This window comes from Gadus morhua, chromosome 16, assembly GCF_902167405.1.
Source record: "Gadus morhua chromosome 16, gadMor3.0, whole genome shotgun sequence".
In the NCBI taxonomy this organism is placed as follows: Eukaryota; Metazoa; Chordata; class Actinopteri; order Gadiformes; family Gadidae; genus Gadus; species Gadus morhua.
The window spans coordinates 13,488,561-13,513,712 of record NC_044063.1 but is presented as its reverse complement, the minus strand read 5'-3'; the positions used below and the strand labels follow the sequence as shown (position 1 = coordinate 13,513,712).

The following is a 25,152-nucleotide window of genomic DNA, read 5'->3' as shown; positions in this document are numbered from 1 at the left end:
CAGTGGTCGCTCCTCAACACGTGTAAATCCAGACCACATACATACAACACCACGATCACTATTTCTCTACTCCATTTAAACATCAACGCATTTAGAGACGTGGTCATACGTCACTGTGTCCAAGAGAGTGACTGTTTGTCGTAAAAACGTTGCGATTAATAATTACAGCCTTCACATGACCGTATCTGGGGAGGACCTTTACTGCGACAGGCCGAACTGGAAATGTAGTCCGATGACTGAACCGGAAATGTAGTCCGATGTCTCGCAACTAAGGGAAGACGGATATCAAATCAGAGCCGCAACATAAACACACGAAATATCGACCACGTCAGTAGTCTGGTCTCAGCTAGGGACCCTTTCCTTCGTTTACAAAGCGTCTGGCCTGCTGTCGTCGTGCTTTGACGGGTAGTTCACCGGTGTTATTGAACTTCCCTCACCGTCTCCCGAGCGTGTTTTCACCGAAGGAGGCGTCGGAGCGGCCGGCCGCCATCTTGGTAAGCTGGGAGTGGGAGTCGAGACTCGTCCAAGGGTGGGGATTTTAACCTCATATTCACCGGGACATCCGTGTCCCGCCGTCGATTGACAACGTCCAAAGCCATGCCCACATAACGCGAGCACATTGCCGTGTCAGCGATCGGTGTGGAGGTGTTATTTCCCCGTGTGAACGCAGTCCGGGCCGCGACGCTCCCTGCTGAAGCCCGGCCTGTCAGAGGAGGGTGAGTGGGAGCTAATCGGGCTAGCCTGGGAGCTAGCGAGCAGTCCTTAAGTCTTACTTTAGTTGAACACAGACCCCCGTTTGCATTGCCTCGTTGTGCTTTTTGTCCACACTTGTTGAGATCATGAATAGGAATGGTTCAACTCGGGGGTTTAACCCTTCTGGTCGGTGTTTAACACTTTGCTGCTTGGAAGTTTTGCAGCTCCTAGCTGGTAGCTAGGAGCTAGCCCACCCCTGGGAAAGTAGTTCGTCAATTGTCCTCTGGTTGAGATTTGGTGAGGTGTGTTTGTTTTTATAACGCATCTGTGTGTTGGTGCTTGTGTGTGTTTGTTATTGCGTTAGTACACTTCACGGTGTGCGTAATAACGCAGGAGTTGTGATCGTGTCGCTGGTGTAAGGAGTGGTGTCTGTTCCTCCAGGGCTGTTGTAGTTTTCTGGCTGGTAGAGGAGCTGGCCCACCCCTGGGAAAGTAGTTTGTCAATCGCCCTCTGGTGATATTTGTTGAGCGTGTTTGTCTGTTTTTATCACGAATTTTGCATGTCTGTTATGGCGTTTGTACACTTCAAGGTGTGCGTAATTACGCAGGAGTTGCGATCGTGTCGCCGTCGTAAGGAGTGGTTGTCTGTTCCTCCTGGGCTGTCGTAAGGAGTGGAGTCTGTTTCTCCAGGGCTGGTGTGATGGAGCACAGAGTACAGGAAGGTGTTGGCCAGCTACATGTGCGGCTAGCTGGAAGATTAAAAAGACAAGAAAGTGGAATCAAGTTGGTACAGAGATGGGCTGATCTTCGATTATACTTGTGTCTCTGTCTGGGTGACTCAAATGTTTGATTATGATATAACTCACACTAAAAGTAGGATATAACCTCGATGTCTGGAGCATTAATGTCATGGACACCAAACCCTACTCTACTGAAACAATAAAGTGCAGTGTCATCGATCGACGTCCATGGTATTTCCTGATAAGATTGGCAAAAGGAAACTAAAGTTGATATAATTGTGTGCTTATCGATACTCCTGATAACCAGATCACATGAGCAGTGATGACTGTGATGTATATAGTATTATCAAACGGCCGTAGCCTATTTCACACAGAACGATTTTTGTAAAAAGAAAAGAAAAGGCAACACAACAAATCACATGCTTTCTTTCATCTTGGCTACAATTAAATTACCATTACCAATTGTGTGATTGTTGCTCAGTGAAAAGGAGCAATTACTCAGTTGCCTAATTGTCGTTGTCCCCTCCCCTCTCAGCCTGTGATCAGGAAGTGCTGAAAAATGCAGAGCACTGGGCGCACAGAGAGAAGCACATAGGGAATTGCAGCCCTCCAGCTTTGTCCTGTCTGACTGCATTCTTGTCTGCGTGTGTAGTGGCTGGCACGCCATAGGACTTCACGAAGGTATCAGTTATCATCACTCACGTGCTCGTGTGTTTGAAAGGCCCGTCATTAAACGGTGTCACTGGGACACATTCATGAGCAACAATGTAGTGAGGCACAATGACGCGTACAGTCACCGCATGGCCATAAGGCTTTGGTTCACAACGCCGGGGCTTCTGCATCCCAGCGAGCTGCCCAGTGTTTGGTGGGACAAAAGAGGTCTACTTGGATGAGGGGTGGGGGTGGGTGGATGTGGTGTTCCTTCCCGGCTGAGAGAGAAGTCTTGTGACTCTGGTGTCAGCTCTGTATCTGCTTGCATCTGATCATCTGAGCTGCTTAGGAAACTCTTGGTTCGTCGTTTTTACAATGACTAGATATACGCCCTGCCGTTGCCACATTATGGATGTGTACAAACGCCTTTGCAGGTATTGAATATGTTTCTGAAACCAGGCTTCACAATTACGCTTAAGGTTAGTGATGCACCGTTTGATCGGTGATCATTATCGGCCGATAAACACGTGAACGGGGAACCGCCTAGACACGTGATCGGCCGATAAACTCTAAATTTGCAGATTGCTTGAGCCATTCAAGTGAATCAAACACTATTGTGCACAAGACGCACCCCCAAACAATTGCAACTGCAGCACTAACATGTCAACATAGTTTCCTCAATGTGAGGCATACGAGGTACTCCTGAAAAGTAGACTTTATAACTAACTAGCCGTTGACAGCGTTTCCTTTCATGGGCACGGATTTCACGAAGACTTTGTGTAGTGAGATAATACAGTTCCGTTCTAGTTTCGAAATTCTGGCATAGGATGGCTATAATCAGTTTGTGAAACGGTATATGCTTCCTTTGTATAAGGGTTATGGTCATTTTGCTAAATGTATTCGTCCCAATGACAGATTCATCTACTTGTTTCACACTTACTTCCCTTTGTGCAAAACTCAAAAAAAATAAATATATATGTATATATACCAACCCAATGAAAACAAAATGCTACCGTAGATAATCAGTTACATCTGCTGAGGTTGAAAATGGCACCGTAGGTTATCTCAGACTTGAGTTACTGTGCAAAATTATAACCCACAAGACTGACTTTAATGTGGTGGCCTGGTGCAACCCGGTCTTATACTTGTGTATTAGGCCATGCCGCATCACAGGATGCAAAAGGTTAAAATATTTTGCATCCCCCATGTCCATTGATGAATCAAGTCGGTTAATTCATCTCCACAAACTAATTAATGGCTAAAACCTAGGCTAAATATTATAATGGGTTAATCCCTCTGATCACTCATGAGAATATCAAATCAGTATTGGCATAAAAACAGATTGTGTTACCCCAATTAAGATGTTTCCTCATGTTGATAAAGGGAGGAAAGCAAATGCCAACCCTATTCTGTGAACTCTATGGTCAGACACAAACTTCTCATGGAACTCTACACTGTCCAACTAAAGTCTGATCTCATCGGGGATGGTCCATAACTTAAGTTTATGACCACAGGGTGCATCCCTACCACTTCAATTGAACCATCGGGCAACCCCACATGGCGTTTGATTTTCTAAATTCTTCTTTCTCCGACGGGGAGGTTTTCGCTGTGTGTGTTTACGAACTCCTTACCGGTTAAACGAGTAGTGCCGTCAGCGGAATGCTTTGTCTCTGCGACGCGTCGCCCCTGTCACCTCTCCATCAGTCAGTGGCTCGCTCGTGGTTCCCTTTGTTAGAGCAGGGACTTGTTTGCTGCTGCACACAAATATGTGTTCTTAAACTTTTACACAACTAGCAATCTTCTGACGACTCATTTGAATTGGTATGTTAGGCCTATAGGCGTATTTCTATTTTTGATCAAGGACATAGCACGTGGCGTACGTGCGTCCGCGATCAATTCTTCGCAGGAATACTTTCCTATGAGAGAGGGGGAGGCGGGGAGTGGTTAAACCGACATAGTCGTTCAGTCTACTAATCTCGAACATCCCAATGCAACACATACGTACGGACTAGGCATGAGCGGAGACATACTTTTCAGGAGCATAGGCACTTAGTTTATGGTAGTGCTGTGAGTTACCATGGTAACCAGAGACTGATCTCGTGTAGCTCTCGTCAGCAAAAGGCCCCAGTATTTGCTGCCGTCCAAGCTCCCTGACTTCACCCGAGTCCCCTTTGCGTCTCAACCGAGCCTATTCTAGGTCTTTATTTGATATTCATCTACTTGTCTTCGTATTGGACTCCACTGTCTCGTCGCTGCCGTCTCAATCTAAAGACCTCATCGACCTCGCCCTCTAAATCTAAAGCTGGTTCGCTTTTCTTTCCATTATAGTTTCCCAAATGTTTCTGTCGGAAAAAAACAAAAAACGTTCCATCATCACATGTGGGGGCATTGAAAAGAGTGTGAAGGCTCCCACATTCTGTCGCCTGCCACAATCAACCACCCACGTCCGTAATGCCTTCTCAGCGCGGTACAGGAAAGGCACTGTATCCTAACCTGCTCCACTTTCTGCCTCCTCCCCCCCCAGGTCTTGACACGCATGCGGCTACTGACCCGCAGATGAGCCATCGTGGGGGCTGTCGCGTCACTGTCGCAGATCCAGAACGTTCCTGGCGGCGGTGGTGGCATTGAGCTCCCCCAACCCCAAACAATATGCCCAACGCCAGCCGCGCCGGGAACCTGAAGGACCCCGAGGTCGCAGAGCTGTTCTTCAAGGAGGACCCAGAGAAGCTGTTCTCGGATCTGCGGGAGATCGGACATGGCAGCTTCGGGGCCGTTTACTTTGTGAGTATTGGAGACTGTGATCTGGGACTGGGGTTTATGAGAGCAGTTCTGTGGGTACTGTTTAGGACATAGGGTTGCGCTAGAGAGGAAGATTAGAAGAGATAATATCGATAATATTGATTCAAAACTCAAGCCAGTTTATTTTTAACCCCCTTTAGCTTAAGCGCTCCTGAAAACTTGGATAAACATTATCCTAAGATTTACATTTAGATTCAGGGTATTTAGCAGATGCTTTTCTCCAAAGCGACTTACAGTAAGTGCATTTGTCGGAAGTTAAAGCCTCTGTTTCAAAGGGGTGCAAGTACAAGTATCAATGCATACAATTACAAATTCTTCAGCTTCCTGCCAAAACTCTAGAGTTAACAAATTGTCCCTGGATAGAGGAGGTCTGGGCGGTCAGGCGTATGGATTCAGTGCAGGATCATTGGGATTCTAACAGAGTTCGGAGTCTGAGGACTTTCACTTCTGTTCCTGGTGTAGGAACCCCCTGAATCATTCTAATGTCTTACTTTTATTCTTTGTCAAATGTAGGCACGGGACATTCGGACAAATGAGGTGGTGGCCATCAAAAAGATGTCCTATAGTGGAAAGCAGTCCATCGAGGTACAATGTTTGCTGTTTTCTCTTACACGTCCTTCTGTGTCATTGTACGAAAGTCAATATTGCTAGCTGTCAAATAAACGGTTTAAATAAACAGACAGAATAATTACTATTTGTCTAACTCCTTGCTTTTAGGCGAATACACATACAAAGGGGTTTTTCCCAAGTTGTATTGGTCATTCTGGAGCACATAATGACTGTTATTGTCCTTGCTCACCATTTTGCCAGTTCTATGAGATGACTATTATTCATTGACGATACATTTTAACATTTCTTTTTTAATATAATTTCCCAGAAATGGCAAGACATAATCAAGGAGGTCAAATTCCTCCAGAGAATACAACATCCAAACAGCATCGAGTACAAAGGATGTTTTCTACGCGAGCACACGGCCTGGGTGAGACTTTACAACATTGCGTTTGTGCTGCTGGTGACTGACTGACTGAGTGTATGGAGGTGATATATTTGTGGGGAAATACAACCTATTTACTCTACTTTCTCTGTTTTCAGTTGGTGATGGAGTATTGCCTGGGCTCCGCTTCTGACCTCTTGGAGGGTATGGTGTCTCATTTGTAGATCCTTATATTTATATCCTTATTATCCCAGTAATACCCATTCATAGTTCCATATTGAACATCAACCTTTTTAAGTCGCGGTTAATGTTTTGGTTGCATAGACCGGTAACACAATATGTCTGAATTCACAGTTACCGTCTGAAATCACAGATACGGTCTCAAGTCATAGTTACTCTCTCAAATCACCTATACGGTCTCAAATCATAGTTACAGTCTTAAAGTCGCCTCACTTACTCACTGTCCAACCTTCTCCATTCAGTCCACAAGAAGCCTCTCCAAGAAGTGGAGATAGCTGCGATCACGCACGGAGCTCTGCAAGGCCTGGCGTATCTCCACTCCCACAACATGATTCACCGGTAAGCCTTGTCCGCCCGCGGTGCGAGGGGTACGACGGGCAACCACGCTGAGCAGTGTGACAGCTGCATGTGTCTGGAAGCTGTAATCTCCCCTTCCCTTCCCTTTGTCTCCCACAGAGACATCAAGGCAGGCAATGTCTTGCTGACAGAACCAGGCCAAGTGAAACTGGCCGATTTTGGCTCGGCGTCCATCGCCTCACCCGCCAATTCCTTTGTGGGAACACCATATTGGTACGCTGCGAACGTCTCATGACCATCACATGGGCATATCAATAACTTATCCTGATGCTGCTGCAAAAGTTCTCAGGGTAACTTTTGGAGCTAAAGTATGTGGCTAACATGTCAACCCTTTCTCAGGATGGCCCCTGAAGTGATCCTGGCTATGGATGAGGGCCAGTATGATGGGAAGATTGACATTTGGTCACTAGGGATCACTTGCATTGAATTGGGTAAGGGTCGTTATTCTGAATGCTGTTTCAAACACAGAATCCTGTTTTTTCTGTGTTTACATAATGGTAATCTGGTAGTAGAGATAATAAAATGACATTTGCATACACTGATTGAGTCAGAACCAATGTATCTGACTTATGTGTGTGTTGTGTTGCATTGTGTTTTTTTTTTGCAGCTGAGAGAAAACCTCCACTGTTTAATATGAATGCAATGAGTGCCTTATACCACATAGCACAGAATGAGAGCCCCACACTGATGTCAAGTGAATGGTGAGTGACTTTCTATGCATTTATCTGAGCCGATGCAAAATAACATACAATTAGTTCATTTCAACATTTTAATTCTTTCCCCTTCCCCCTTACCCGTTTTCCTTCCGATTCAGGACGGAATATTTCCGAAACTTTGTAGATTCCTGTCTTCAGAAACTGCCCCAGGACAGACCCAACTCTGAAGAGCTGTTGAAGGTAGGACGACAGGGATCGACAAGAGATTAATGCCGATAAGATGCATTCAAAATCCTGTGGTAATCAAATATTACCAAACCGACTTTGTGCTTATTCTTTCTTCAATTCATTCGATTAAATGTTGTGATTCCCCCCTCCCTGTCTCCAGCATGCCTTTGTACAACGCGAGAGGCCGGAGTCTGTGGTGTTGGACCTGATCTCGCGGACCAAGGACGCGGTGCGGGAGTTGGACAACCTGCAGTACCGCAAGATGAAGAAGATCCTGTTCCAGGAGGCACACAACGGGCCTGCAGCAGAGGCTCAAGACGACGAGGAGGTTTGTTCTATCTCTGTCTCTGTCTCTTTCTCTCTCTCCGCTCCAGCGACTGTTTATATTGATTGCTAGTGTTGTTGTTACATCTAGGCACAGTGTGGCTAGGTTTAGGCTTATGATAACTCGTATTGTTCACTAAAGTGTTTTTATTTGCATCAACCTTTTTTGTTTTGCCTGAAAATTCTGTGAACATAATAAGACATAAAAGAAACCAGGAAACGTTCCAAAATAGGGTTTTCCACCAAAAAAACAGCTACATTTTGAACAACACTCGCATCAATACCTACCAGTAAGCGTGAGTGTCTCTGACCGCCGGGTGTGTTCTCGTGCTCAGGAGCCGGAGAACAGTGCCGGGCGGACGGGCACTGTGAACAGCGTGGGCAGCAACCAGTCCATCCCCAGCATGTCCATCAGCGCCAGCTCTCAGAGCAGCTCCGTCAACAGCCTGACAGACGCTGCCGAGGACATGGAGCGAGACAAGACCGTCATATCCAACAGCTCCGTCATCCACCTCAAACCGGTTAGTGGGGCCGTGGGGATCACGCATACAGGAACCCGTCTCCTCTTAAGATGCACTCCTGTACTAATAAGTCATTTTGGCTGATTCACATTCAGGGCATTTAGCAGACGCTTTTATCCAAAGTGGCTTACAATAAGTACAATTGTCAGAAACGACGTATCAATGTCGGTACAGTAAGGATGTTCATAGAACCAAGTGCTAAGCACTAACAATCGCTAGGTTAACCCATTCTCTGTGTACAGCAAAGATAGCTAGGATAAGATGCTACACAATGCCAAGTTTGACATACAACATTCAATAAGTGCGTAAGGGGGGGGGGAGAGAGGCTATGCAGAGTCTAGGTGAACTCTGCAAAAATGAGTCTTGAGTTTTTTTGCGGAAACTGACTGATGCTTTTTTATTTAGAGCATCTGCTAAAGTGAAGTTTAGATGCATGTTCTAAGAAGCAGGTATGGGTTAAGGTCCTTCCGCTTCTTGGTCCGAATCCCAAACCATCGGTCCCACTGTGGACATAGAGTTTGAAACCAAGACGCTTCGTACCGGAACACCCTAGTTACTTGACGAGTCTGGCCCCCCGAGATAAGAGATAGCACGGTCTGTCAATAGCATGTGTTATCTTGTATCTGTCAATGTGCTACGGAATAAATTCTCTGTTTGTTGTGGATGTCCCCCCCCCCCCCACCCCCCAAGGAGGAAGAGGCCAACCATGAAGACCCCGAGGCCAACGCGGGTCAACCCGAGTCCCAGTCCCCTTCTGTTCATGTTCCAAGACCAAAACGCAACCGCGAGCACTTTGCCACCATACGCACGGCTTCTCTGGTAAACACTCAGGCTGGATGGAGAAGGAGGAGTTTGAAAAGGGGTTCCTGATTGTGTTGATTTTGCCAGTCCGTCCTCATAGAGAACATATCTCGTTTTGCCTGAAGAAGTTATTATTAATTCTGCTGGTGAAAGTTCATCAGAGATTTTTATTACATGAGCATGAATAACCCAAAAAGTCTCAAATACAATAACTGGTTTATTCCAACGGTCATGTCAACCGTATAGTGCAACTTTTCGTATTGGCATATCAAAGAAATCTTTACAAAATGTATTCTATTGTTGTACCTGTCTACACAAAGAGTTTCTCCAGAAGACCAGACACTTTCATAGCTGCCCTCTTAACAGTGTGTGTGTTGCCGTCTACCAGGTGACGCGGCAGATGAAGGAGCACGAGCAGGACTCTGAGCTGCGGGAGCAGATGTCGGGCTACAAGCGCATGCGGCGGCAGCACCAGAAGCAGCTGATGGCCCTGGAGAACAAGCTCAAGTCGGAGATGGACGAACACCGGCTGCGGCTGGACAAGGAGCTGGAGAACCAGAGGAACAGCTTCGCCCAGGAGATGGAGAAGCTGGTGAAGAAGCACCACGGCTCCCTGGAAAAAGACGTATGTCAACGCAGCTACTGACCCCCCCCCCCCCCCCCTCTGATGGTTTTACATGAAACTTGGTTGTATTTATATAGATCGTTAGCCTCATAGTATAATTGATAGCGTTAGCCTCGTAGTATAATTGATATCGTTAGCCTCAATAGTATTATTGATATATAATTTATAGCCTAAGTCATATTTTGGCCCAATTGTGATGTGTAACCAAACTCTACTCTCCTAACACTGATGATTCACTGTGTCTCATTGACTATGTCCTAAGCCAAATCAGGGTGCTTTTCAAATTTCATAATCACCATCTGCCTAAGTCATCTATTTGACAAACTAAATACAAGATGAACCTTAAAATATGACTCGGGCAATTATGCTACGAGGCTAACGATATGTTTCCATCTTTCCCCCATCAGGCGAAAACCTTCACCAACGACGAGAAGAAGTTCCAGCAGCACATCCAGAGCCAGCAGAAGAAGGAGCTCAACAGCTTCCTGGAGTCCCAGAAGAGGGAGTACAAACTACGGAAGGAGCAACTTAAAGAGGTACCGTCTACTCTGCTGCTCGACAGAGCTCCCGCATTGGGTTTAAATTACATGGGGTGGGAATCACAGGGAATCACGATACGATATCCGTTACATGGCCTGCGATACCGATAATATCGTGATAGAACGATTCTACAGTCATCAATATATTTCTTTGCCAATCGTATAACGATAAATCACGATATATGTCGAACTATGAATATAAAATAAACATAAAAAAAATGTCGGTCTCTGTCTATTCATAGTCCAAACTGAGTTTTTTCGTTAGTTTACTTCCGTTAAAGTCTCCTTTCTTCATGTGTTAAGCGCCACCCCGTGGAGCATGGATATATGTTTAGAGCGCCTGTTTTGGTCATTAAAATATGGATATTTAAGAAAATAAAATTGATATTTGGTGCCAGTGTATCGATTGTCGTATCGCAAGAAAAAGGGGGACAATACATCGACGTATTGAGAGATATATATATATATATATATATATATATATATATATATATATATATATATATATATATATATCTCCGATCCGTTCCTCATCCTACCATCCCTCCCTCGTTTCCAGGAGCTCAACGACAACCAGTCGACGCCCAAGAAGGAGAAGCAGGAGTGGCTGTCCAAGCAGAAGGAAAACTTCCAGCACTTCCAGGCGGAGGAGGAGGCCAACCTGATGCGGCGCCAGCGGCAGTACCTGGACCTGGAGTGCCGCCGCTTCAAGAGGAGGATCCTGACCGCCCGCCACAACATCGAGCAGGACTTAGTGCGCGAGGTGAGACACCACCCCGGGGCCCCGACACCACCACCCCGGGGCCCTGACACCACCACCCTGGGGCCCCGACACCACAACATTAGGCAGGACCTAGTGCGATAGGTGAGACACCACCCTGGGGCCCGACACCACAACATAAGGCAGGACCTAGTGCGAGAGGTGAGACACCACAACAATAGGCAGGACCTGGTGCGAGAGGTGAGACACCACAACAACAGGCAGGACCTAGTGCGAGAGGTGAGACACCACAACAATAGGCAGGACCTAGTGCGAGAGGTGAGACACCACAACAATAGGCAGGACCTGCTGCGAGAGGTGAGACACCACAACATCAGGCAGGACCTAGTGCGAGAGGTGAGACACCACAACAATAGGCAGGACCTAGTGCGAGAGGTGAGACACCACAACAATAGGCAGGACCTGGTGCGAGAGGTGAGACACCTCAACATCAGGCAGGACCTAGTGCGAGAGGTGAGACACCACAACAATAGGCAGGACCTAGTGCGAGAGGTGAGACACCACAACAATAGGCAGGACCTGGTGCGAGAGGTGAGACACCTCAACATCAGGCAGGACCTAGTGCGAGAGGTGAGACACCACAACAATAGGCAGGACCTAGTGCGAGAGGTTAGACACCACAACAATAGGCAGGACCTGCTGCGAGAGGTGAGACACCACAACAATAGGCAGGACCTAGTGCGAGAGGTTAGACACCACCCTGGGACCATAAATTCGAATTACGAATAAAAATCGATTAATCAGGCAGCTCTAGTCGAGAGTCTCTCCAAACCCCCTCTAATCCGGTCCCCCCCCCCCCCCACCCAGGAGCTGAACAAGCGCCAGACCCAGCGGGACCTGGAGCATGCCATGCTGCTGCGGCACCACGAGTCCATGCAGGAGCTGGAGTTCCGCCAGCTCAACAACATCCAGCGGCAGCGCACCGACCTGACCCGCCTGCAGCACCAGACGGAGCTCACCAACCAGCAGGAGTACAACAAGAGGCGGGAGCGCGAGCTGCGCCGCAAGCACGTCATGGAGGTCCGGCAGCAGCCCAAGAGCCTCAAGGTGGGGGTCCCGCCGCCGCGGGGAGGAAGGGGGGAAGGGCTGGGGGTAGAGGAGGGTGGGAAGAAGGTTTGAACTGGGGCTGGGGAGGTACTGGTCGATGTTCACCACTGGTACTGGTCAATGGTCCCCACAGGTACTGGTCAATGGTCCCCACAGGTACTGATACCAGTAGCACCAGTACCTCACAGAATCGCTCTGTCGGAATGCAGTGTGATGTTGGATTATCTTTTATTTTTATTTTTTTTGTGCAGTACACTGTTTAAACAGCAGATGGTGCAACCATTGTTATGTTTTCTAGAAGCGTCATGTCGTGAAACTCCTAGCCTAGTAAAGCCTAATGTCCTGTAGTTTACGAGACAGTAATCCTGCATTGGGTTTCTTGTGAACCGTTTTATTATAAGGGGGAATTTGCAGATTTAAATTTTTATTGTTTATTGTATCACAAGTTCAATGGACTTGATATTATACTTTTGAGTTGAGATGGATAGCTACATATATTTTTTTTAAACCAGTAGTTTCGGTAGCCTAAACTGTTTGTTTTTTATTGGGTGGAACTTTTTCAAAGACAGTTTCAGGGTGCACTCACACTAGGCCATCTTGCCGTGGCCGTGGCCGTTTTCACACCTAACCGTGCTCAAATCTGCCAGTGTGAGTGTGGCCAGTCTGGCCAGGCCAGGCCAATTTGACCACTTGGGAGAGGTGTGCTGCTACGGTATGGGCCGCCATGGTACAGATGCTAATGAGCCGACACGCGCACACGCACGGCTACACAACCTGAGCTGGATGAGGTATAGTCCATGCGACGAGCCTTCTTTCCCCTTAAACGGTAAACATGGCGTCAAGCGGTCCAACTGTTGGTTCACGTTGGTCCCATAGAGAAGTCGAGCGTCTGTTAGCCATTTGGGCATTCCGGCTCCAAATAAGCAACAGACTCAGCCAAGTGCGAACTGTGTTCTCTGTGTTGTTGTCCATTAATGGTAAAACTCTGACTGGCGGCAGACTTTATTATGGTCAATGCAGCGGACGCTTGGTGATGACGTGTTACGACGTGATGACGTATGTACAAGAGCCTACCGTGGCCAGGCCACAGTTGCGACGGGCCACGGCCAGATGGCCTAGTGTGAGTGCAGGCCAGAGAACAATGGGGCCAGTTGAGCACGGTTAGGTGTGAAAACGGCCAACGGCCACGGCCAGATGGCCTAGTGTGAGTGCACCCTTAATCTTGCCCTTGGATGTTTGTTGACCAGTTCACTGCCTCAGGCAACGGCCAAAATATTTGCTATAACATTTGTTTCATGCCAAACACAATCGTTAGGTTGACCCATTCCTGGGATACAACAAAGCTATCCACTCACCCACCTCTATGTGCACCTCGTGTCCCAGTCCAAGGAGCTGCAGATCAAGAAGCAGTTCCAGGACACGTGTAAGATCCAGACGAGGCAGTACAAGGCGCTGAGGAACCACCTGCTGGAGAGCACGCCCAAGGCAGAGCACAAGGCCGTGCTGAAGAGGCTGAAGCAGGAGCAGCACCGCAAGCTGGCCATCCTAGCGGAGCAGTACGACCACTCCATCAACGAGATGCTCTCCACCCAGGCGGTGAGGCCACGCCCCTGGTTATAAAGCAGCAGGCCTTCTGGGAAACGGTGTCACGGTCTCATGCTCGCTGATCCTCCAGCCTTTTCTTTCCAACCCACTCTACCTATTTTTTGTCTTAGGCTCTCTTTTATTCTCCAACTGTCTCTCTCTAGTTATGTTCATCTGATGCATCTTTCTATTTGTATCTCTTTGTTCCCTGTCTATATATATTCTTTCACACTCTATCGTCTCTCGCTCCGTCTCTCTTTTTTTCTTCCCCTGCCCCAATCTTCCCCTTCTATGCATATCTATCTGTTATTTCTGATCTATATGTAGATACATTTCTCCCACCTAATCCCTACTTCTCTCTCTGTCTGTCTGTGTGTCTCTCTCTCTGTCTCTCTCTCTCTCCCTCTCGGGCTCTCTGTCTCTGTCTCTGTCATCGTCTCTCTCTCTCTCTCTCTCTCTCTCTCTCTCTCTCTCGTCCTCCTCTCTCTCCCCCGTCTACAGCTGCGTCTGGACGAGGCCCAGGAGTCCCAGTGTCAGGTGGTGCGCATGCAGCTGCAGCAGGAGCTGGAGCTGCTCAACGCCTACCAGAGCAAGATCAAGATGCAGACGGACGCGCAGCACGAGCGCGAGCGCAAGCACCTGGAGCAGCGGGTGTCCCTGCGCCGCGCCCTGCTGGAGCAGAAGGTCAGCGTCACACCGGGCTGTATGGGCGATCAGGGGGCGCTGTCGGGCTCCTGCACAGGGCAGTGGGGGCATGTCGCGGTGATGCGAGAATTCCTCTACCAGTGAAACACAGCGCTTGTTTCACTGTTTCCTAAGAGAGGAATTCTCTCACCCCGTCTTGACTGTTTGTTATTCCCATTTCAAAACGGTGACTTAATTTACCTTTACACGTAACTTTACACTTAACATAGCACTTAACTCAACACTTACTACACCAGCCCTTGTGGAATACCATTGAAGAGGGTCTCTTAACTCAATTTAACTTTAACTTTAATCTTAACTAAATTACTGTAACAGCCCAGGGGCTGTATTTCACTGTTTTCCTGGAGCGGAATTCTCATGTCTCCCAATCTTGACTGTTAGGGGATTACCATTCAAGTCAGGGATGGGGCTGATGTGAAGATGGGCAGACGGTGTTGTTGTGTACCAAGTTAACTCTACTAGGCACTGATCTGTGTTTTAAGCTCCCCTTTGGCATGCACACAAACAGGCTTTGGTCTCGCCCGTGGTGACGAAGGAATGAACCATTCCGAGCCTCGGTAGCTTATTCAACACACTGAGTACATCGGTGTAAAATGCCTTAGTACAACGTATTATTTTTTTTACTAGCGTTGTATCTTAACACTGAACTATAATTGACGATAGAGTTTAATTGATTGCAATTATCCCTAAATGTAGTATCTTATTGTAGCGCTATCCGCCGGGCGTGTGCGTGTGCGTGCGTGTGCGTGTGTGTGCCACGCAGCGGAGAGCCGGTACTAAGTGCTGTGTGTGTGTGTGGGTACTTGTGCGTACTAAGGGCCAGTGTGCGTGCGTACTAAGGGCCAGTGTGCGTGCGTACTAAGGGCCAGTGTGCGTGCGTACTAAGGGCCAGTGTGCGTGCGTACGAAGGGCCGAGTGCGTGCATACGAAGGGCCGAGTGCGTGCGTACGAAGGGCCGAGTGCGTGCGTACGAAGGGCCGAGTGCGTGCGTACGAAGGGCCGAGTGCGTGCGTACGAAGGGCCGAGTGCGTGCGTAAGAAGGGCCGAGTGCATGCGTACGTACTAAGGGCCGAGTGCGTGCGTGCGTGCGTACGTACTAAGGGCCGAGTGTGTGCGTACTAAGGGTCGTCTGCGTGTGTACTAAGGGCCGTCTGTGTTCTAAGGACCATGTATGCGTGTCCCCAGATCGAGGAGGAGATGCTGTCGCTGCAGAATGAGCGTGTGGAGCGCATCCGCAGCCTGCTGGAGCGGCAGGCCCGCGAGATCGAGGCCTTCGACTCAGAGAGCATGCGGCTGGGCTTCAGCAACATGGCCCTGTCCAACCTCTCCCCCGAGGCCCTCAGCAACAGCTTCCCGGGGGCCTCGGGCAGCTGGAACCAGCACACGCCCCCCCGCCAGGTGGGGGGCTCCGCCCGGGGGTCGCCCTGGGGGGGCGGCGGCGTTGGGGGCGTGGTGATGGGCTCCGCGGGGAGCCACCAGGGCAACCACCACCACTACCACTCTAGCCCGGGCGGGGGGTCGCTGGGGCCCAGCTGGGGCCCCGGCAGCATGCAGGCGGCCGGCACCCCCCAGCCCTGGGGGCACCCGGTGGGGGGGCACCTGCTGTCCCGGAACAGCGCGGGGGGCGGGCACAACAGCCCCCAGGCCCTGCGGAGGACTGCGTCGGGGGGGCGCGGTGAGCCGGCCATGAGCAGGAGCGCCAGTGTCACCTCTCAGATATCTAACGGGTCGCATCTGTCTTACACATAGACACACGCATGCATACACCCCACCCCCCGCACCAGTCCACCCTGGGGGTCAGAGTCCGGTGAACTGAGGAGAGTCAGCTAGAGATGTTTAGGCTCCGCTCACAACACATTGCTCTCTCTCTCTCTCTCTCTCTCTCTCCCTCGCTTTCTCTCACCTTGACTCCCTGCCCCCCCCTCCTACCCCGTGTACAGATAGGGATGTGTGGTGAAATCAATGTTGCTCAGGTCAAAAGGGCTGGGATGACTCCACCCTTCCTCAAAGCAGTTTTCCAGCACACGTATAGATTCAGAATTAGTTTTAACACCGACGTAGTGTCCAAACTTAGCTTAAATTTTTTTTTTTTAATTTGGAGATCTCTTCAATCAAATTCCTTATAATTTAGAATCTATATGTCGTGCTTTATCTCAGCCATTGCTCTCATTTTGCACATGAAACACTGTTGGAAAAAAGAAAAAAAAGACAGCCTTTGACTTGTATTAACTATGTCCTTTACAAATGTTGTGTGACGCAATCACAGTGAGTTGATCTTGTTCCCGACCCTAGTCCTGTTGGCCCCACGTCGCAGTCCACACACACACAGTGCTCCGCTGTCTTTGCTGCCAGCCTGCTGTATTGGTCAATGCTCTGACGTTCAGTTGTCTTCCTATAGTATCAAAAGCTAATACTTAGAGTTCCTCAGTCATTCGCCAAAATTAAGATACGTTCGTGCCACCCCTTACTTTGTCCGGCTACGTTGTTTTGTTGCAACTGTTGCAGCTCAAAAAAGAAATGTGCCTTTTCCTTTTTTTAAACCTGTGATTTATTAAACGCTGTTACATATTTAAGTGATACAACTTAACTTAGTTGAAATGGATGCCAATTTATTTTGAATGTTCAGATTGCTTCATATCCACTCAAATCTTAAGTTTGCAAGATCCCAAAGTCTAAATTGTAGTTTTCTTATACTCATTGTACATATGCAGTAATGTGGGTGTTATATAAAGTTTTATAAAAATATGAGGAATATATCTCGAATGAGCGATACTATCTTTCAAGGGTGATGTTTTTAGATTGTTCAGACTGCTTTGATGAGGAGAATGTTGCATTATATGTGATGGATGGAGGAGACAGACTTAGTTGCCTTTTAAAAAAAGGACCCTTGGATATGTTTATTTTATGCGTGCCTTGTTAAACTGCTGCCTATTTAAAGCACTTTAAACCTATCTTTATATATATAGATATCTATATCTAGATGTTTATAGATATATATATTTCTATATCTATATCTATAGATATAGATATATAATTAGTTATAATAATAATAATTTGCCTTGCATATTACCAAATTCCCTGAAAGGCTTTTTATTTAGATGCCATTAGGAATTGGTCAAGGAAGTTTATATTATGTTTCTTAAGAATACTATTTTTTAAACACAAGTTGGGTGTGGGGGAGCAACTAGCCATAGCTGTCCAGAGAGTCTTCAGTTCAGGGTTTATTTTTGACCTAAAGATTACCCCAGACATTGACGGTCACGTTGGGGATATTTTCATTGATCCTGGTTGAAAGTAGGGAGAGAAGCGAGGATGTGTCTGAAAGAAGTGCCCGAACATGCAAATAGATTTATCGTGTAAAGCCAGAAACCTTGACCATAACAGCAGGCTCGGCAATGCATCTGTGAATAGAAAATAAATAACTTTTAAAAAACGACACTGTTAATGAAGATACAAGTTTGGACCTGAGAAATTAAACACTAAGGACTCAAATAAAAAAACCTATCTTCTTACCTACACAACGCAAAGGTGCATGAATCAAGCACAGTTTTTAGTGTTGCTTTTTAAGTATGAAAGCATTACGTTAATTTAGCAGAGGTTGACATTAAACCGTTTTTCTTTTCTTTTCTTTTTTATAGATTTAGCAATGCACTTGGGTAAATTACTTAGTTGACCCATGTTTGTTTCTCTCTCACTCAGCATTTTAAAATGAATGCACTTAGCAGGTTTTGTGAGTCATGAAATGTGTTTGGATTGCCCACCATTTAATCACATCCCACCCCCTCATCTGTCACTAGCTAACTAATACCGGGGTTGAATCATGAATAGGCCTAAACATTAATAATCCAGAATTACATGGAAAGAACCTCCCATATATCTCTGAGATGGAGTTTTGTTCATATTGATTTTTGTTTTCCTTCTCCAGATAAAACTTTTTAAAACTAAACTTGCATAAAGTAAATAACTTTAAAAAAATAACTAACCTTATTTAACTTGCAGAATACACTGATATTATATTATAAAAGAAAATGTTGGCTCTCAAAATAAAAATCCTATTGAGTTGTCCAAAAGTAGTTTATGGAAGATATTCTTGGTTTGTGTACATCGAAACTACACTAAATGCTTTATTTGCATGTATTTGCTGTTTACTTTAAAATGCCATTTGCTTAGCCAACAGACCATTAAGATCAAAATGAAACTCAGTCGATTTCCTTCTTTGCTTTTATTAATTTCTTTCGTCCTTCTCCTCTTTGAGATTCGAGCGGTCCCTAACCTTGTGGCCGTGCGTGAATCCCTCACCCCTTCGCATCCTTGTCAAGTGGTCAAGAAATGCAAGACTGGTGTTTATTTATTTGAATGGGTGGATTGTTTTGTTTTGCTCTGCACTCGGACACCAGAGAGCTTGGGTTTGTCATATTACATACGTTGTGCGATAGGTTTTGCTTCCCCATAATACCAATATACAACTTATTTTTTTGTCTTAACACCCATTGTCAATAGCTTGAGCTATTTGTGTAATAAAACAGGTTCCATTCAGGTTTTCTTTTGGTTGTTAGTAAAAGCGATGGCGGACCAGGAGGGGGGGTGTATTTAAGATTATGGGAATTTTACATTTTGCTCAAAAGCCAAGGTCAATTGTATTAATGTCAGGTCAAAACACAGTCAGAACGCCAACAATATCTGTGGTCCGTTCCCCGTTGTGTTTTCGTGCGAGGGAGTCCTATTGTTGTGCATAGGACCTCCTTCCACCCACCTGGACTTTTATTTGTGTCACGATTCTAAAGCTTGGTGTCCACTTCTGTCCTACTGACCGTAACGCATTCATTACCGCGTCAACCACCGCGGAACAGTCTGAGATCCTCCCTCTCTGCTCCCAACACTGTGCCATACCAAAACCCGACCCCACAAACACACGCTCACATGCTCAAACACACACACACACACACACACACACACACACACACACACACTTGTCTTATTTCCTTGGTTGAACTGTCTTTTAGTTTTTTACTGGGCTGACGGCATGAGATACACGATGCATATATTTATAGACAAACCGTTGGCAGAGTTCTAAAGCAGTGGCGTGAAACGATGATGTGGTGACAGGCAAATATATGAAAAGAGATTGCATTTCTTTGAAGATGTCAGTATTCTCGCCACAGCATTACCACTACACCTTAATGTACTCTGTCTTGAAATGTATAGATGTTATTGAATGTCTGAAAGATTATAAGATGATACTTGTTAAACCAACAAAAAAAGAAATGGTGGATTTAAGCAAAGCGAATTACCTAGGATCAAATGTACCATTTTGTTTGTATTATAATTACTGTTGTATTGGCAGAGGGATATTGAACAGAAATCAGCTGTAATAAAGTAATTTTAGTATAACTTGACCTGTGGTGCAATTTTTTTTGTCTTGCAGTATTATTGTTCCAAAACATTCCACTAGACTATAGTGACACGTTATCTGCATAGATTCAATGACTCAAGTTGGTCGCCCATGGTCGTTGGAGGAGAGGGAGTTAGTTGAAATCAGGTTGGTGCCGTTGCGTACTGTAATATCAGGATCATGTTCTTCTGATTACCTCTTATTGTGTAATGTCCTACTTTGAACAGTTTTCCTCATAAATTGGGTGGAGCCGTAAAGTGTGGTATTTCACCTCACCAGATCCTGTGTCGTTTACCACGTGGTTTGAGGTTTTCATCAAAGGTGTTAACGTTTGCTTATTTAGCTATTTTACAAATTGAATATTTAAATTGTGAATTCAAGCATAGAAGATTACTAAGCAAAAGAATGCATACAAACCAGCTGCCACAACATGCCACAACACTAGGGGGCGCCCATTATTTTAACTCCACAAAATCTTTATTTGTTGTTGACCCGCATTTTAGAACCGGGTTCATTTGCAAGGCAGTGACGGAGGAAAGGGAAGAACACAAATCCACTCCGGGGTTGAAAGTGGACCCGTTTTTTTGTAGATTGTGTTGGATTGAAAGTGTTTTGTCTAGCAGTGCTGGCCCGAGGTGTGCGGGACTTGAGTAGACGATGGCTCCGACTATTCAGACTCAGGCGCAGCGCGAAGATGGACACAGGTGAACCCCTTTAAGTTTAAACTTAAGTCTGTTGGTTGTATGGATGTGCTATGGGTGGCTGACCGGCAATTAATAACGAATAAACATGGTTAGTTTCTGCAGTGTGCATGTAAAATAATATACCACGTATTCAACAAATAAGTGATGATTGGCAATAGCCCAGGCGGACACGCAAACTAGATGCAAATATTATTTTAGGTTGCTACGCTACTTAGTTTATGATCATGTAACTCCATGCACGGAAGGTGTTGTTTACCATATAGGCTATAGGTCTGCGGATATCCAAGTAAGCAATTATAATTAGGTTGTGGTTAAGGACAGCATAAGTATTGAGATATTTGGACAGTCCCGCCTCAAGAATGGATCTGTGTATTGTCAAATGTATGAACATGTGACATTGTGTTTCCTTTTGCAGTAGGAGCTCCTCTCACAGAACTGTCCCGGAGAGGTAAATGCATCACAAATGGCAACATGTTCGTTATTATACAATTAGCCTCTTTATAAGTAAAATAAAACTAAAGCTATGATGACTGACGTTTCTCATTTTGTTCTTGTAACAGGTCAGGTGTGGTCTGTCGAGTCAAATACTGCAACAGTCTTCCAGACATCCCCTTCGACCCCAAATTCATCACATATCCATTCGACCAGCACAGGTAAATACCCCCCCACTGACACTGAGTAGAGTCTCAACGGAGTAGTAGCCTTAGTCAGACTCTTGACGGCTGGCTATTCTGAATCTCTTGGAACAGATTTGTGCAGTACAAAGCCACCTCCCTGGAGAAACAGCACAAACATGAGCTGCTGACAGAACCAGATCTGGGGGTTACCATCGACCTCATCAACCCTGACACATACCGTGTTGACCCCAGCAGTAAGTCATCTGGTCAAAGTGAGGCTTGTAAAGCTACACACTACCATGTATATTACAGTAACATTTGGATTTTTTCGCTACAGTTCTGTTGGATCCAGCTGATGAAAAGTTACTGGAAGAGGACATGCAAGCACCGTCCAGTTCTAAAAGGTCAGCCACACACACACACACACGCACACACAAACACACCGTGTAACATTCACTTTTTTGTCTTGCATATTTAAAACGGATAATACTCATTTTAACGTGGATCCTTTTTATTTGAAATCATGCTGAATGTTTTGTGTTTTTCCCCATCTCTTCGTAAAGGTCGCAGCAGCACGCCAAGGTGGTGCCATGGATGAGGAAGACAGAGTACATTTCTACAGAGTTCAACAGATACGGTGTATGCAATGAGAAAGTTGAAGTCAAGTGAGTTAGATTAGTTGAATATTTGTTAATTCTACATGGCAACATTCAATTTCTTACAATTGTTACTTTTGACTCTTCGATTCTTAACTTTCCCCCGCCGGTCTATCTCCTCAGAATTGGTGTGTCTGTCAAACAACAGTTCACCGAAGAGGAGATCTACAAGGACAGAGACAGCCAGATCTCTGCTATTGAGAAGACCTTTGAGGATGCACAGAAACCGGTGGGTGATGTCATTTCTGTATCTCCCATCCGCATTTTCCTTTAGACGTATAGACATCATGAATAATATATTATTAAGAATGCTTATAGTTAAAGTGAAGCATTATACTGCTTGTGTTTGGGACTAAACGTGCCTGTGCCCTCTTCAGATCGTCACGCACTACAGTAAACCCAGAGTCACTCCTGTGGAAGTTATGCCCGCGTTCCCTGACTTCAAGGTAAGCTACGCTCTGAACTCTTTAGTAATGTCTGTATTGTGATCTTGTCTGTGAGATTTGTAATTCAATTTTAGGAACCTTATTATTCTTGCTCCCACAATAAACACAGTTTTTAATTCTTCTAATATCTTTGTTTTTTGATTTCCAATTAACCAATCCTGTGTATATATTATTTTGGTTCAGCTGAACCTTTAAAGTAATGTAATTACTGCTTGGCAATGCATGCACATGGACCAATGTTTTTTTTAATAGTTAATGACCCTGCTTGGTGTTTTTACTCCTTTCAGATGTGGATCAACCCATGTGCTCAGGTTATCTTTGACTCTGACCCTGCTCCTAAAGACATGACCGCTCCCGCCGGAGTGGAGATGATGTCTCAGGCCATGATCAGGTGTGTGTGTGTGTGTGTGTGTGTGTGTGTGTGTGTGTGTGTGTGTGTGTGTGTGTGTGTGTGTGTGTGTGTGTGTGTGTGTGTGTGTGTGTGTGTGTGTGTGTGTGTGTGTGAGAGATTGTGTGTGTGATACAGTGACATGCCATTGAATTGTAACCAATTGCGTTATTTATTTTCCCTCCATGCAGAGGTATGATGGATGAGGAAGGAAATCAATTCGTGGCCTACTTCCTGCCCAACGAGGAGACCATCCGCAAGCGCAAGAGAGACGTGGACGAGGAGCTGGACTACATGCCTGATGAGCTGTAAGTGGAAACGTTGGGTTATTCTCACATCACGGCCGCCTTCAATGACTCGATCATGACCGCGCTGACGCCAACGCGTTCTGTGTTCCAGGTACGACTACAAGATCGCGAGGGAGTACAACTGGAACGTCAAGAACAAAGCCAGCAAGGGCTATGAGGAGAACTACTTCTTCATCTTCAGGGATGGAGACGGTGTTTACTACAATGAGCTTGAGACAAGGTAACCCAGAATGCAGTCCTTCAAAAAAATTGTATTGCAAGAAAAATGAATGGTTACTTTTATAGATCAAGATCATAGTTCAAACGATGGAGGAATCAGAGGGGGCTGCCTCGTTAAACGGCGTTTACCTTTGATGTTAAGCACTTGCGGTGTTGTGACGTTGCTCATTGCAGAGTGCGTCTGAGCAAGAGGAGAGCGAAGGCAGGGGCCCAGTCCACCACCAACGCCGTGCTCGTGTGCAAGCACAGAGATATGAATGAGAAGGAGCTGGAAGCCCAGGTGAGTGTTCCACCTTTTTAAAGACCTTTTAACTAAGAGTGTTTAAGGTATGTTATGGGACCAAAGGCAATGCTCTGTGAGTTGGCTGCTAGCAGTGTTCAATTTAAGTTTGGTTGGGCTATAAAGGACACAGATTCCATGGCCAACAATTTTGTGTTTAAATAGAATATAATGTATATAAAATCAAACAATGTATACTCAAAAGTTAAGTGTCGTATTGAGCATTAACCAACATTTTATTAAGCAAGGCCCACACAAAAGACCTGACAATAGTTTTATTAGATGTATAAACAGCCTTGACATAGATCATATAAACCCCCCATTCTAATGTGTAATATTGTTCCTTTCATCCTGTAAGACCATGAATACATACTTTGAATCCTACTTCTAGATGGTCGTGGCTCTGGCCGTGGTACTGGTTAGTGTGGTTGTGTTGAAGCTGTCCCAGTGTAGTAACCCCCACCTCTGTCTCTGTTCACCGCAGGACGCCCGCAAAGCCCAGCTGGAGAACCACGAGCCCGAGGATGAGGAGGAGGACCTGGACAAGGACCTGCAGGACTCCGGTCAGTTGTTTGTTGTTTGCTCTTTCTCTCTCCTCGTTTTTATCGTTGTTGGTTTATGGCCTGTTTATAGAGGTGAGGCAGGATAGATTAGAGGCAATGGACTTATTCTCTGGGTTCAATCTACTCCTAGAAAAGTTGGTAAAGGCTCAGTGAATGTCTGAAATTTCAATTAACACCGTCCTGCGAATGTGTTGGGATATACTCGAATGATGGATGGTTCTATTTATTATTACACGTTTTTGAGTTTATTAAAAAAAAGTAAGATGGACATATCTTTGGTCGAGGTGATTTATGGAGGGTTATTTTGTACAGATTTTGTCTTGATTAAAAAAATAATAATAATAATAATATTGTAGCATTATGAGTTTTTAAAACCACGGACCATGTGTTGCCCCTTTCTGTGTTGCCCCTGTCTGATCTATTTGTTGCCCCTGGCGGTGTTGCCCCTGTCTGACCCCTGGCTGTGTGATTGTGGCATCTCCAGGTGACGAGAAGGAGAAGGGAAGCGGGAGCGACGCGGATAACTCCGACAGCGACTCCGACAAGGACGAGGATGAGGACGAGGAAGAGGTGCCGGAACGGCCGCCCAGAGTGGTGGTGCAAGAGGAGGAAGAGGATGAGGTGGAGGTGGGCGGCGGCGAGGAAGAGCGCGAGAAGGCCAAGCCCCGGCGTGTCAGGAAGCCCAGCGGCGGCAGCGCCGGTAGCGCTGGCAGCGGCAGCGGCAGCGAGAGCGGCGGGGAGCGGACCCGCGAGATGCGGGACGAGGAGGAGATCTTCGGCAGCGACGACGACGAGGACAGCGAGGCAGACATCACGGAGCCCAAGCGCTCGGGCGCCCGGGGCAGCGGCAGCGAGGAGGAGGGCAGCGGCAGCGAGGAGGACCGGGGGGGCCGGAGGAGCCGGGCCAGCGCATCCCCGGCGCACAGCGACCGCAGCAGCGAGCACTCCGGGGGCCGCGCCCAGAGCGGCAGCGGCAGCGAGCAGGCGTCCGACTCCAGCGACGGCAGTGACAGCGAATGAGGGCCCGGGGTGGGGGGGCACGCCAGGGGGTTCCGGCTGGTGTCAGGGCAGAGGGCCCTGTCTCTGCCGGATTTTAGAGAGCCTCTCCGGCCAGGCGGAAGTGGAGGGCTTCGGTCCGCAGGAGCTGGTTAGACAAGTGCAAGTGTATTATGTTTTTGTTTCCTTTTTTTTTTAATAAAAGAAAAATATGACACCCGTCATGAGTCTTCCATGTGACTACATCAGAACAGAGGTGTGTGTAATTGGGGGCAGCACACCTTCGATATGTATACGATTGTGTGTCACGGTTGCGCCGTTGCTTAACCTAGGAAACCAGATTCCATCCATCTATATCA

General features: G+C 46.6%; 2 protein-coding genes across 4 annotated transcripts; both read left to right on the top strand.

Annotated features, from left to right (window-relative positions):
- The first annotated feature begins 234 nt into the window (after nt 1-234).
- Nucleotides 235-19,620, top strand: taok1a (TAO kinase 1a). 2 transcript variants are annotated; one of them, XM_030381867.1, is made up of 20 exons: nt 235-494; nt 4,608-4,864; nt 5,396-5,467; nt 5,760-5,861; nt 5,975-6,020; nt 6,299-6,395; nt 6,513-6,626; nt 6,753-6,844; nt 7,021-7,114; nt 7,228-7,309; nt 7,458-7,625; nt 7,957-8,142; nt 8,833-8,961; nt 9,332-9,568; nt 9,976-10,104; nt 10,667-10,870; nt 11,696-11,935; nt 13,319-13,531; nt 14,021-14,203; nt 15,410-19,620. In XM_030381867.1, the coding sequence occupies exons 2-20, from the start codon at nt 4,733-4,735 to the stop codon at nt 15,971-15,973; spliced, it is 3,084 nt and encodes a 1,027-aa protein (XP_030237727.1). In that variant the 5' UTR covers nt 235-494; nt 4,608-4,732; the 3' UTR covers nt 15,974-19,620. The 2 variants fall into 2 exon arrangements, with proteins under 2 accessions (XP_030237727.1, XP_030237728.1); XM_030381868.1 differs by having other exon boundaries at nt 235-716; nt 15,410-15,973.
- A 471-nt stretch (nt 19,621-20,091) lies between these two features.
- On the top strand, nt 20,092-25,015 carry paf1 (PAF1 homolog, Paf1/RNA polymerase II complex component). 2 transcript variants are annotated; one of them, XM_030381871.1, is made up of 14 exons: nt 20,092-20,320; nt 20,736-20,768; nt 20,881-20,973; nt 21,070-21,191; nt 21,275-21,341; nt 21,501-21,602; nt 21,717-21,822; nt 21,971-22,039; nt 22,327-22,430; nt 22,619-22,735; nt 22,827-22,955; nt 23,129-23,234; nt 23,719-23,797; nt 24,282-25,015. In XM_030381871.1, exons 1-14 carry the CDS (start codon nt 20,274-20,276, stop codon nt 24,815-24,817), a joined length of 1,710 nt encoding a protein of 569 aa, XP_030237731.1. In that variant the 5' UTR covers nt 20,092-20,273; the 3' UTR covers nt 24,818-25,015. The 2 variants fall into 2 exon arrangements, with proteins under 2 accessions (XP_030237731.1, XP_030237733.1); XM_030381873.1 differs by having other exon boundaries at nt 20,117-20,320; nt 20,739-20,768.
- Nucleotides 25,016-25,152: the final 137 nt, after the last annotated feature.

Coding starts and splice junctions, on each gene's coding strand:
- taok1a (XM_030381867.1), top strand. CDS start 4,733: ATGCCCAACGCCAGCCGCGCCGGGAACCTGAAGGACCCCGAGGTCGCA. Junction 6,627..6,752: donor TTTGTGGGAACACCATATTG/GTACGCTGCGAA, acceptor ACCCTTTCTCAG/GATGGCCCCTGAAGTGATCC. Junction 10,871..11,695: donor AGCAGGACTTAGTGCGCGAG/GTGAGACACCAC, acceptor CCCCCCACCCAG/GAGCTGAACAAGCGCCAGAC.
- paf1 (XM_030381871.1), top strand. CDS start 20,274: ATGGCTCCGACTATTCAGACTCAGGCGCAGCGCGAAGATGGACACAG. Junction 21,342..21,500: donor GCACCGTCCAGTTCTAAAAG/GTCAGCCACACA, acceptor CTCTTCGTAAAG/GTCGCAGCAGCACGCCAAGG. Junction 22,431..22,618: donor ATGTCTCAGGCCATGATCAG/GTGTGTGTGTGT, acceptor CCCTCCATGCAG/AGGTATGATGGATGAGGAAG.